Source organism: Scomber japonicus, chromosome 22 (genome assembly GCF_027409825.1).
Source record: "Scomber japonicus isolate fScoJap1 chromosome 22, fScoJap1.pri, whole genome shotgun sequence".
NCBI lineage: Eukaryota > Metazoa > Chordata > Actinopteri > Scombriformes > Scombridae > Scomber > Scomber japonicus.
In genome coordinates, this window is record NC_070599.1 from 15,567,591 (window position 1) to 15,581,770 (window position 14,180).

At 43.7% G+C, this 14,180-nt stretch overlaps 1 protein-coding gene across 2 annotated transcripts in view; it reads right to left on the reverse strand.

The window, feature by feature from the left end:
* Positions 1-373: 373 nt before the first annotated feature.
* Positions 374-14,180, reverse strand: part of pcdh7b (protocadherin 7b) — a 105,382-nt gene continuing 91,575 nt past the window's right edge. For both annotated transcript variants that reach the window (XM_053343392.1, XM_053343391.1), the window contains exon 3: positions 374-846. In XM_053343392.1, coding sequence (XP_053199367.1) covers positions 374-846 — 473 coding nt within the window. The remainder of the gene's footprint in view (positions 847-14,180) is intronic.

Here is a 14,180-nt window from a genome sequence, read left to right on the forward strand (position 1 = left end):
ATGTAAAATGAGTTGATTATTGTACAGATTGACTGTCAGGCAGCAGATTATGTCACAAGAGCCCAACTCGCCAGTAAAACAGCCTCATCCGAAGTCCCATCAATGCTCTCAAGAGTTTTTCCTCCTCCTCCTTTCTTCCAGGTCAACGCCGGAATTAGCACTTTAAAAATGGTACAATGTGTATATATCCACTTAGATTTTTCATTAAGGAGCTGTTGTAAAAGTCTTTGGAGAAAGTTTAGTCCTACCTTGTGTAGAACAAGGGTGGCTAAGAGCTTCTAGAGCTGTAACGGTGGTGGATAAGCAGCTATGCTTAGTGTTGTATTTTAATGCCATATGTTGTGGCACAGCAGGTGTGTCTAACACTCCCAGCTCACAGGTACACCTCCCGTCGCGTCAGAGTACCACAGGATGTGGGCTTGTACTCCCCAGTAGGTGCCAGAGGAATCTCCTCAGTGGGGTGGCCCAGTGTCTCCTCCCCGCCTCCAGGCGAGCCGTAGGAAGGCGAGCCAAAGGCCTCATAGGAGGAGGAGGAAGAGGCCATCTTCTTGTTGAGCAGGTTGCGATTGCGGTCGCCCATCATGTGAGTGGCGGTGGGGTCTCCATTGGCCATGGCGGCCATGGCGAGGGTCTCTTGGCTGCCGGGCTGCTCGGCGCTGCTGCTGCCGCTGCCGTTGCCGCTCATGAAAGTGGAAAGCTTTGGTTGTTGAGGGGTGGTGGTTGACTTGGATGGCCGTCGCTCTGGCGACGTGCGCACAGGCATCCAGCAGGAGTCCGAGTGGCCGTACTCGTCACATTCCCGGGTGCACTTGCCAGTCATGGCTACGTCAGGCAAGGGCCGGGAGTCTAGAGGAGGCAGAGAAGAGAAAAAAAAAGTAAGAAATCATGTTTGTTTCACTAGATTTGGATATAAAATGTTAATCTAACATATTTGACTCAATATATTTCCTAACACTAAGTGTTTGTTGTGGTATGTGTCAAATAATATTTCCTTTGAAATTCCTCCATTAGATGCATGAATCTGTATTTTTTTTCCTAAAAAAGACATCATCGCATCTGAATGTTGATGAAGAAGGTACAAATCAATAAAAACTGGTCACGATGGTTACCAGGCACCTATTGTGACAGATATGTGTGTTCTGAATGTTTTCAATCGTGAGTAGAATTAAGCTTGTACGAATAAAAATTGCATTTGCTTTCATGCAGAACCCATACCACATGACAGAAACAGTAACAGAAAACAACAATGAAAAGAAGACTCCACCGGCTACGACAACAGCCTCAAACTAAAAACACAGTGGCGTGAATCAGAGTTGAAACAATGTCATGCTTCAAAACGTGTTTGTGCTGAGAGGGGAGGCGGGGGAAGGGGGAGGGAAAGGGGGCAGGAGGGTGGAAAGAGAAGGGAAGAGGTCAGTATGTGCTCTTCAGTTTGTACTGATGAAAAAAAAATTAAGATGCACACTTAGGCTTACTCTGGCCGTGTGTGTGTGTGTGTGTGTGTGGGCTAATATGTTTGTGAGATCCAACAACACCCTATTTTCTTATCTTGTGATTGACAGACAGCAATCACATTCTGATCTAAGTAGCTTAATAGCTTTGTGTGGCTCAAGCGCCCTGATAATCCACTAATAGGGGTCTTAACCAATTACCTAGCCGGGTGCTGGCCTCAGATTAACTATGTCTACTGTATTATTGTGGAAAGCAAATTATGTGCTTACAATGCTACTCCAGGACAACAGGTTTGACAGATACCCTACAGTCAGTGACTACTGTCAGACACTGCAAGAGTTTGTTCCAGTGCGATACGTGAAAGATAATTATCCCAAATACAACAAACCAAAGCTGTAAGTAATGAGCTCGATATAAGACGACAACTGTGAGGAAGGAAGGAAGGAAGAAGGGAAGGAAGGAAGGAGTCTACTCCACAGCCCCTGACCAAATACTTAGACATTACACAGTGCTCGAGTTAATAGGAGTGCCAGTGTTGTAGAGATGCTATGTTAGATGTAATTTATTCATGACCTGATGCGAAAGTATGGAAAAACCAAAAAATCAAGCAAAAGCCAGGGGTGAGTGCAAACCAAGCCAAGCATGCCTTTTTGCTCATAGTAAATAAAAAGGAACAAAAACAGAGTTTGGACCATGGCTTACTTTTAATGCTCTTTTTCTCCTGTAAAAGAAAAAAATAGAACAGAAATCACTCTTTGTCTTTTTTTTTTCACTTATGCAATTAAAAGAGTATATTTGTATAATACTGTATGAGCAACACTGAGACGGTAACTAAAAGACATGTCGAAACAACAGCATCAAAAAAGTGTTATGCAGAGCAGACACATGACTTGAGGGACATAATGCAGCATAGACAAGGACAGCAAAGAAAGAGGAGATAGGAAGAACAGAATGAGAGGCCTTTTCGTAGTCCTTCTGATTTTGAATTTGAATCAACAAAAAGGAATCGCTTGTTTCTCTGAGTGCCGTTCAGCCAAAAAAAAACCAACAAAAAAAAAACAAACATGCTGTATGATTTCAAGAGTGCCATTCCTATGCTATATGAAATCTTATTCCCACTATAAATAAAAATTCTAAGTCACAAATTACCTTTTGTAAAGAATCAACTAATTACTGCCAGTCAATGTATAGCCCGAGCCTAAGGGAGCGACTGCTACTCGATGGTAAAAATCAAATAACATTTCGTCATTAGCGAGTCCAAACAACTGAGCGCTTCTGTTTAATGAAATGTAAACAGCTAAATAAATGAAAAGAAAAGGCAAGAAAACTGAGAGAGAGGCAATGGCGAATCGCAAAGAGTTAACATGCCAGCTGATATGATGAAAATGATAAGAGTGGCTGTGGATCATGGCATTGCAAGTAGAAGACTTTTTTTTTTTTTTTTTTTTTAGATCTGACTCCCCCTCCCTCTTCTTTTTCTCCCGTCTCAGCTTCGTGAACACAGTCATCAAAGAGACAAGCGGATACCAGGTACTGATTGTCTTGCTCATTTACACCTACAATTGAGCTATCAGGCTACCCACAATGCACAGCAGCTCTCTTGAGGCTGCCGTGCCCTGCTCCCTGAATGCTCATCCAATTGTCTCCTCACCTCCAGTCACATTCTGACAAACTAGTAAAGAAAAAAAAAAATCAGCAGGGAGGACCTCTTGTTTCCTCCAGCTCTCATGGGTAAGCAGCCAACTTTCAGCATCCAATCTCCGCCGCCCTGCACGGGTGGGCTGCTGAGGTAGTTAGCCAGTGCTCTGTGTGTTGTATGCGCTGAAAGGGAGGATGATTATTTCCTAGCCACGGTCCATTGGCTCTGCAGGCTTGCTAAAAATGAGAAGACATTTCCCACCGAGCTAATGAATTGGGTTGCTATATCAAAGCAAAAACGCTGTTTTTTTCCCCTTCTGTCTCTCTTCAGTAGTGTCACCTCCCCCTGAGGTTGGGCCATCAATATGAGTACTTTAAAACCACTTAAATCCATCTGTCCTTTGCCACTGGATAAATAAAGTACCAGCTTCAGCCTGGACTAGTTTTTTAACCCACTGGCTGAGAAACAGCTGTAGGTGATGCTTAATTGATTTTAATGTCCACTCATCATCAACATTTTTTTTTCTCTAAGCAAGAATAGTGAAAAAAACATTACTCCTCCCACTGCAAGTAAACTCTAACTGGCTTATTTTATCGCTTTATTATTAAATCTAACAATGCAAGTCGGCAGAGTAAAAGTAAATGCGTTACAATAAAGCCAGAAAAAAAAAATAATTCATTGTAATTTTCAAAAGTATTTCAACAAAGAAGACACGCAACATCGCTTCCATACATATCCATAGGCCCTTTCAAGACCCAATTCAGAAATCAGGACGTAGAAAATATCTTCAAAGAAAAGCCCTTAGAGCACACACAGCGCAGTAGCAGGCTTTTGTTACATATTCACAAACATCCCGCCAGCCCACACTAACAACCACAATATAACACAATACAAGTGGGTCACTCTGCTGTGTTAAAAAGCCTCACTATCAACACTGAGAGCTGAGCAAGGAGGCACTCCATCCCAGGTTGCATCCCCGGGGCACCGGCCTTGTTATTTGGTATACAGAGCCAGAAACAGTGGTACAGTCTGGGTGCCACAGGCTGGACTCGCTATCTCTGTCACTGGGAGAGAGAGAGAAGAGCTTTTAGCCAAGCGGGGGCTGGTCTGCTTATAATGGCCTGCAATGCAAGCTCTCTTTTACATTGCTAAAAAAAAAAAAAAAGGCTTCTGGAGAAGTAAGGGGAGGGGGTGGCAGTGGTGGATTTGGAGGAGTGATTGGCAGATGAGTTAGAGGGGCAATGGGCAGAACAGAAGAGCAGCAGCTTTTCTCTGAGATGTAATTCCATCTGGACAAAAGTTGTGAACTGCTAAAGTGATGATTACCCACTGACACACCACTGTACATGAGTGCTCACAGATATTATTGCCTCATACTGTGCGCACTTGGCGATTTTAGCCTGCTACATTTCTGTGCGTGCGCATTAATGAGTCTATAGTGATGGTTTCCTTCATTCGTACACAGGCTTTCAACTTCCAAGAAGGCAGGCTGAAAGTGGGCCAGTGGCTGCGCTGGTTGAGCTGTGGCTTTTCTTAGCTGGCTTTAGTCAGCCACCCTATCAGCTGACTAGCTTACACTGTGGGATATTTCAAAGAACCTCCACTGCTGGGGTACAGTAGCAATTTGATGCGGCGTCTTTAGCAGTCACTAAGATGTTGCAGTGTCGGGAAAAAAAAAAAGAAAAAACGGAGGGTTAGACTGTCATTGCTTCCGGGCATGTGCGCACTAAATGTCTGTTGCGTGGGCATTTCTGGGCAATTCAGTTTAGTATGTTTGTTTGTGAAAGAGTACATTGTGTTTACACTAAGGCATGTCAGTAAGCTCACTTGCCAGTCCACATTTCATCTACCACGCCAACCCTTTCACTTTTGAGCCACACTCTCCCCCGCACCATCATTTCTTCCTCTCCTTTCCTACTTTGTCTTTTGGCCTCTGCTACGCACCCCTGCTACACAGACTGAAGCTACATGACCTGTTGCCCTCTCTTTACTGGCCAGCACATTCAACCCAAACAGCTGAGATGCTGGGAAGAAGGGACACAGGGAGCAGGAGGGAGGGAGGGAGATGAAGAAAAAAAAAAAAGACTGAGAGGGAAGAGGAAACAAAACAGAGGTGATGTGCCTGTGTGTGTCTGCGCTGTGTCTTTGACAGACATTGCAGTTGGCTGGACAGCAGATAGGGGTCAGAGCGAAAAGGGAGGAGGAGGGCATGAGGGACGGGGATGAAGACAGGGATGATGTAGAGAGGGAGGGATAGACGGGAAGAGAATAAAGGAGACAGAGAGAGTGCGTGTGCTGAGTATAGCAGGGTCAGGGCCTGGGAGAAGGGAAACAGCAGATTGAGTGGAGAAGACAGCATGGCTGCCTCTGGGCCGTCATAGGCCAAACACACTGCCAAAGAGAGCAATGGAGAGGAGAGGAGAGTAAGGAAGACAGGAGGAGAGGAGAGAGAATTGAGGACATGAGCAAAGACAGGAGGAGAAAGAGAGAGGAAGAAAGGACAGATGAGGGACACTGGATGAGAAAGTGATGATACAGGGACAACAAAAGATGCTCTGTGCTGTAAATAAATCATTCTAACATGTGCTACCAGGTCACTCCATGTGCTCTCATAAACGCTCACATTAACTTATCAATTTAAGGACCTGGATTTAGACTGTTTAAGGTTTCATATTATCTCTCTAACAATGAAGTCCTGTGTTGCAAGCAGACGCCAGGCACCTCTCACCTCTCCACTAATTTAAATCTAATAGGCCTCCATCGCATTCCCGATATTAAGGAGGCTAAAAAAAAAACACTTTAACCCACAAATCTCATTTACACTCATCCGCATGGTTCCAATTTGAAGCCACAACAGAACATCTTCTTCTTGATGCCAAAAAAAAAAAAAAGAAACGCTTTTTTTGGGCTGTGCAAAATAACACAACGGGGTGTCTGTGTGTGAACAGTGAAGCCGAGTTTGGAAAATGGCCTTTCAGATTGCCTCGCGCCCCTCATCAAAGGCTTCCCTGTAAGGACGGATCTATTTTGCACGTCGAAGCAATCAGCGTGAAGACGAAAGTGTGCATTGCCGGGGCGTCATACAGATTACTCCAAGATGCTGAGGAGGGATGAGGCGGGTGGGGGTAGGGGTAGGGGTGCGGTGGTGAAATATTTATCCTAAAAAAAACAGCTGTTGGAAATGCTCAGGCCTTCATGAGAAAATAGGAGAACGGGAAGACGAGAAAGAAGGGTGACAAGCGAAAAGCGATACAAGGAGACAGCAACAGAAAGAGTGAAAATCAGAGCTAGCGTTCTCTCCGCAGTTTCTCTGCAGTCGTCTTTTTTTTCTTCTTCTTCTTTTTCTTTCTCCCTTTCTACTCATTCTCGCCTCTAATAGGGTCCCATTTAATTAGGTGAAACTTGCCGACTAATTATGGTGTAAGAGTGAGTCTCCCTGTGTTTGGCTGTCTCGCTTTGCGGGGCCCCTGTGGCATCGCCTCACAGTCGAGGTCCTCAGCATCAAAGACAGACAGGCAAGACAGACACACAGTGACACCGAATACACACACACACACACATACACAACAAGAGGTGGCTGTGGGGAACGAAAGGAAGCAGGGAGGGAAGGAAATGGAGAGGAAAAAGAAGAAAGAAGGAGAACGGCCGAGAGGAGAAAATAAGGTGAGGGAGGAAGTGTTCCTGAGAGAAAGGAGTGGAGAGAGAGAGAGAGAGAGAGAGAAAAAGAATCGGCGCTAAATTATTAATGCCGTGACGGCGAGTTCAGACAGAACAATATCCACAGGAAAAAGCGATATTTGTCTTTCTCTTGCTGAGATGTTTGCCAGACAATTAAAGAGGGATGGAGGAGAGAAAGATACGCAGTGGTGCAGGGGAAAATGAGAACAAAAGGGGAGTCTTGGGGAGGAATGACCTTTGAAAGCGCAAGTCATGGCGTGCACCGCTAGCAACGGCATTAATTGATGGCATTAACGTCAGCAGTGGAGATTTTTTCAGCGCGGCAGTAAGTTAAATCCAAACCTCAAAAATGTAACCCCTATTAGTCTGGTTCAGATCTTGTAAGTGGGAGGCCGATTTAACTGAGGGAGCAGAAAATAACAAATTTTCCATCCCTCTTGATCACTGTTGTATACATAAAAAAGTAACTGTTCATCCCTAATGCATTTACACAAACCCCACTCTGTTCAAAAAAGCTCTGACTTGACCCATATGTGGCCTTTTATGCAACGAACATCTAGCCACATAGCGTTAACCTTTTAGCTTTAGCAGGCCAGCTGGAGGAATGCTGTTGGAAGTGGCAGCAGGTGATCTATTCTCTGCCTTCTGAGCTTCTTCAAGTATTTACTGCCTGGCAAGGGCAACTAAGGGAATAATCTGGAACCCCCCGCCATGCCTTGAGAGGTGCAGGACAGGCGCAAAGAAAAATGGAAAGGAGAGGGAGAGTGAGTGAGTGAGTGAAGGAGTGAGGGAGTGAGTGAGGGAGGGAGGGAAAAGATACAGAGCCCTGATCGAGTTTTGTAATGAGCTGTCACCTCCTTTTGCCTCGCTCCTCGAGATGCCCAACCTCCGTGTGGAACAAAGACTCAGCATAAAAAATACACATGAGGCCATCCAGTATGCATAGGACAACATTTCTAAGGCTATAGCTCGAAATGATGACATCACTTTCCCTTCATTTTTTTCCCATCTTTAGCTGCTACTGCTACCTGTATGCCAACTAGCATTGCATAAACACTGCAGGTAGGCATTATGGGTATGATATGGCTGATTTTCCTTTTCAGCAGGGTCAATACTCTTTCTGGAATAATGAATGTACTGCGGCCTGCTCCTGAGGTAATTAATTGAGGAGAGATTAACTAGCATAATTCCATTCTGGTGACGATCTCTGAGCCAATTATCAAATGTGGCTTGCACTCTCCCTCCCCTTTGCACACATCCTCTCTCTCTGGGTTTCTGCCTCTCTCTGCCCATTTCAACAGTCAGCACTCTAAGCCAAAGACCCCATAAATAAAGTGTCCCTGCATGTCGTGCTCCCTCATTTATCTTGCATGCGTACGCTCTCGTCGACATGCATGCGCACACATACGCTTGCAGATGAAGCTTCTCATACACACAGCAGGTGGTTTGCCGCCGTTACTGGAAGCGCTTTTTTTCCCCCACCTCCAGCTCACTCACGTATACACACATAAATGCAGAGGCAAACCACAGGCCGTGTCCTTACAGCACTTCTGACCCCATGACCTCCTCTATAAGTGGAACAACAACAGGATGATGTGGAGAGGATGGTAGCTGAGTGACTCATCCACTCTGCTAATAAGAATCATGATGCTGGCTTGCTGCCATGCAAGACTACAAAAACAACACCTAACTCAAAAATGCTTCCTAGCTATGTTCTGCAATCCACAAAATCTTAAAAAAAAAAAAAAAAAAAAAAAAAAAGGTATTTTCTCATCAGGCATTCATATTATCCATAAAAACACATATAATCACCTTTGCAAGTTACAACTCACATCTTACTATATGTAATTCTGCTATGCTTGAAGAAATACCCAATTACGGTAAAAAATAAAGTACTGTGTCACCACGACCCCCCCGCCCCCCCTCCCCCCTCTGTTTATGTGCTCTTTTTCTTCAGCGTGGTACTCTGAGCTTATACAGAAGACTCTGGAAGCCCCGTAAGGATTAGCATTAGCTGCTCTGCTATGGTGCACACATGCAACACTGCTAGCAACCGATAAAACAATATGGCAGTCTCAGCTCGTTTTCACACCGCACACAGACACCACCGCTGTAGCAAGCCCACATTAACCATGCAGCGTGTGTGAAGCTTGTGTGTTGTAGATGCTCGGCATTCCCAGCCACAGACGAAAAGACAAGCACACAGTATTATTTGATAAGACAAACACAGAATACAGATGAAGGGTTGGCGGGTTTGCAGAAAATGGTAGGGCTTACTGAGCTACTGTGAGTGTGTGAGCGAGGGGTTAAATCAGTTTTCCTTTTTTTTTTTTTTTTAAATGTTTTTTTTATTGTTTATTATTCCTCTAAATTCTCTCTACACACCATCTCCTGGTCGCTCTCTGTCTCTCTCACACACTCTCTCTCTCTCTCTCTCTCTCCAGTCTTTAGAAAAAGAAGTGTCATTGCTTCTCCTCCACTGTTACTCTTATCGCACACTCCCAGGCGCACTCACACAATAGCCTGTTTTACACCATTAAATGGTTATTTGTCAAAATACAATTTCAATTAAATACTCACTAAAATAAAAAAAAGAGTAAAAAGTCTGTGATTTGCTTTTTACCGATCGTACTATAGCAAATATCTAAAGCATGGGATTGTATGGCCATGCTGTAGGTCCACAGTGGTACAGGGGATACAGTTGAAAAGATGACTTCAGCAATATACAAACTATTACAGCAACTGCAGCTTTGGTGATTTTTTTTCTTTTTTTTTTAAATCTGATGTGATACAAATAAATGGCGACTGCACAGATCATAGCTCAAGTTCAGCACATGTTCACCCCTAAGGAGCATATGAAATATGAAGCTTTAACTCTTAAGTACTGCACCACTTGGCAAAGACACTCACAACACTAGCAGCAAATTTGCATTAGAATTTCATTATGTGTCCTGCTTACCAGAAAAAATATGTATGGCCTACATATCACAAATTATGTTGTATAACCAACTACTTATTTTATGTTAGCAACACAATAAAAAAAAATAAAATAAAATAAAATAAAAGGCTGCCCATATATAGAATGTGTTCTCTCAGCACCTGATATCTAAAACAAAGGTTCCACTTGTGATGAGTAGTTAACAGTGGTGGGCTAGCTAGTAAACTTGTGAGTCAGCCAAATAACACCCACTATCTACTGTGTTTGTCTTCCTGTGGCAATTAGCTCTCAGCTGCTAGCACATAGGCCAAAGCGAGCTGGGCATGATGAGTCACGACCTTAATGGAAAGCTAGTGTTGTAAATGTGATGGGGGGTAATTATGCTGACCTCCAGGGACAGGCTTTCAGTTTTTTAGCGTGTAGGCTTATAAAACGGGCACATTGAGCTCCACTTTGTGCCTGAGGAGGCAAAGTGTCCGGATCCTGTGTTTTCCAAAAGGGACTTGTTTTATTGTGTTTCAGATGGTTCAAAAACCATGATGGAGTCTTGTTTTGTACTACCAAACCTTGAGGGGAAACAGCAGACAAGTTGAATGAGGTAGAGAAATGCTAATTGCTAATACTATGCATTAAGATTAATTTTGTGGAAGCTATGACCATTATAGACATGGAAATAATGACCAATTCTAATTATCATTTGCAATAGGGGCCCAAAAACTGTAAGCCTAATTATTAACAGTGCATTCAAGATTGTGGACACCTGTTGCAGCAGCCCTATTACTGTCTTGAGCTACAATAAGAATAAAGAAAAACTCTGTCTGCCATCTGGGTCTTACGTCTGCAGCTGTGGTCATCATTCTTCTCTGCCCTATCTCTGTGTGAGTTTTTAAGTTTCAGGCTTAATTGGTAAGATATTGGGATGTGACAACACTGTGAGGCACATCTTTACAGTGTAATAATAAGGGTAACCAGACGAGTAATCAGACAGTTTTTAGATAATTTTCCCTTAAGGACAGACGGAACACCTACTGGGAGGGTTGAAAACAAACTGCATCAATGGCTCTGCACAGTGCAACACTGATGAAAGTGCTAAAAGGATGTGCCAGTCAGCAAACAGGTTCTCCAGCACCTCTTTAATGTATCCTTAAGTCTGGCCAGGGTGCCTCTGCTGTGTTAAACCTCCCACAGTGTTTGAGTGTTCAAGAATGAAAGGAAAGACTTCAATGACAGCATGACGGCATCATCCTACACTATGGCAGACATCTGATGGAGCTGTCTTGATCATACTAATTTGCATACTAGTCATATGCCCCAAAACATGTCCAGATATAGTGTAGGATGGAAAAATGTCATCACATATCTGGGTTGTTCTCACTAGGAGAGGCTTGTGCTTGGTGAAAATCGAGATCTTTGATTTCTGGAGTGCCTTAAACACTATCCAGCCACTCTTGCTCAGGCAGAAGCTCAGAGCGATACAGCCTGATAACACCAAGGTGTCCTGGATTATAGACTATCTCACAGATAGGCCGCAGTTTGTTCCCTCCTGGAGCAGTGTATTGGATTTGCTGCAGAGAGGCAGTGTGCTGTCACCTTCCCTATTCACTCTGTATCTTTGACTTGAGACTCAACAGTGGGTCATGCCGAGTCCAGATTTTCTCTGATGATTCCTCCATTTTGGGATGCATCCATGAGATAGAGGCGGAGATGTATGCAAGTCTGGTGGCAAGATCTGTAGCGTGATGCAAGGAGAGGACCATCTGCAGCTGAACATTCATACAACGAGGATTTCTGATTAATGAGACCCCACTGACACCTGTCATTCAAGAGATCTGCACAGTCTGGACATTGTGTTTTCTTTGTAATCTGATTCACACTCTTGATTTATAAGATCCTATACTAAGTTACCTGATGCACATAACCCACTTCCTCTCCTTATCACTAAAAGGTTTTGCATGCTGGGTCAAATTATGCAGTGTCAGGAAGCACAAAGCCCATCTGAACATTTTCACTATCTCTTCCTCGCTTCGCTTCACCAGCTAAAGGGGTGTCAGCGGCAGTGGCACACCACATCAACACATCAGCACATCTTAAACATTCATCAGTGCATGATTCTGTTTCCAGCAACAAATGCCACAGGCAGACAACAAGGCTTTTTTCATTCATCACTCAAAAGTCGCCTCCTATCCTTGAAGCTCCGAGTCTAGATTTGAATGCGAGTGGACACTTGAAAGCAAGTTTCCCATTAACATTCGCATGTATCACACGGATGAACAAGAAAGGGAGATGATTGGAAGTGAAATCTGCTCTGGATTTGAGTCACTATCCATGACCCTCTTTCAACCTACAACGCACACCCTTCTTAACAGACCAGTTTAGCAATATAGAACTACAGTGCCATGGCTGGAGACATACACAGTGTATTATTTAAAGCACCAGGGGCCCAATTTGTCACTCTGGCGGGCTCATCACAGGCAAACATCCTTTATGAAATGCACTTTTCACGCTGCCTGTCGGAGGGATCAAAGCAGCAGCAGCCATGCCCGTTTCTCCCTCTTCAGTTTCCCTGCTCCGATTCCCACTGACAAAATGAGTCAGTTTAAACCAAATACATCCCCTATCAAAATAATGAGAGGAGTGAGTGAGAGAGATAGACAAGGTGAAAGAGATTCATACAGTGGGTCGGTGAGGTTAGGGCAGTTTGACAGCAACTAGGAAGTATGGACACTCAGCCTCTCTAATATTTTGTTGAAAACTGTTGGGTATAGGACATAAATGGCATCACTGTATTAAAGCTGAAGTCAGTTTTCAGCTAAATGCAGTACGTGGTCAGACTTAATGTTTTAAATTACAGCAAGTGTGTCAGCCTCTTCTATGAGATCCAGATTACATATGAGGTCATTAAGACCCCGTCATTAAGCCCTTCTGTGAAATATATGCGTGCACCATTTACAGCCTAATGTAGACTTTAATTACTATTTCTACTTTGACAGAACATGGGGTCACTCATTTTTGGATAGCTTAAAAGTAGAATCAGTATAACAGGACTCTTTATTAACATCTAGTGGAAGCTGTAGGAACTACAACACTAGAAAATGCGTCGACTCAGCTACATAATATTTTTCGTCTAATTTTCCATCTCCAATTCTTAAGGAATTTAACATTTTAAAGGTAACAACCTTTCAAGTAAGAAATACACTACTTTAGAGGCAAGATTTCCTTCAAAATGCTGCACTGATGTTTACTTGTGTTCTGAAGAACAATCATGGTGCAGAGCAGCGTAGCTACTTCAAGGGGAATTTGGTTATGGGCTGAAGCGAGGGAGAAGCTCCAGCACATAGCACATACACAAAGCCGGATTAGCTTGCCTGTTCAGAAGCTTCAATTCTCAGCAACCAAATTGTAACCGGGGAGTACTCTGGCATTGATCAGCAATACTCCTCTACAGAACGCCTACTGATATTTTGTACGAATAGTGATTACACCTTAAAGAGACACTTGAAAATCGTAAATTAATACTTGAAGAGTTCACAAGCCCCCGTATTCACGTCTCCACTCTGTACCATATTTCTGGCTTATATGATACTCAAATTAATTTGACATTAGATGACACTGAGTATGTAGCATAACTTCACTGTGCCTTTTCTCCTTTGCCTTTGAAGCACGGAAAACATGCTTCATTATTCAACCAGCTTGACAGGCCTATTTTCTCCCCCTTCTACCCCCTCTACCCCTCCACTACCTCCCCACCCCCTTTTTAGCAAAGCTCTCGACCAATTGATTTTTCCTTTTCCCTCTGTCTGCCTTTTTTTCTTCTTCCCGTCCTTGATTCTAATGCTTCTGGGTTGTGGGAAATATTTATTCACATTGATCGACGATGGAGCTGATGGGTCTTTCATGAGCGTCAGAACTCAAACTGTTTTTGTCCCACCGATGTCTCTAAATATCAATCACCACGGGGAGAAGTGCCGGCTGGACTACAGATTAGGGCAATAAAGCCCCAAAGGCCAGACTCATTTTCCTACAAGAGACCAAAAAATATACACCAGACACCAATAGTCTGACCCGAAATCGAGCGTTTGTGTATTGTGTGATCCTTCCTATCAGTTGTCAGTGCTCGCAGACGGTGTTTTAAGAGACAAATAGAACTTTTCTACGAATGATTGAAAAACTCCAAAGCGGATCCAGACAAGCCTCGAGGTGTAAAGCTGTTTGGGTGTTGTGCATGACGTGCTACTGAGGGCTAGAGGGGGTGCTTCGATGATAATTCCTGCATCTGCGTGGTCCCCATTAAAAATGCAGCACCGACAGAATATTTTCTGCATCAAATTTTCATAGCATCACGCAGTCTTGACAGCACACGCACAAAACCTCACAACTGGGATGAGGTTCTTCAAGCCGATGTATCTCTAGTTTTTTCTCTGAATGAATCCAACATGGCTTATGTATGAGGGATGCAGACAGGGTATTGTGCCA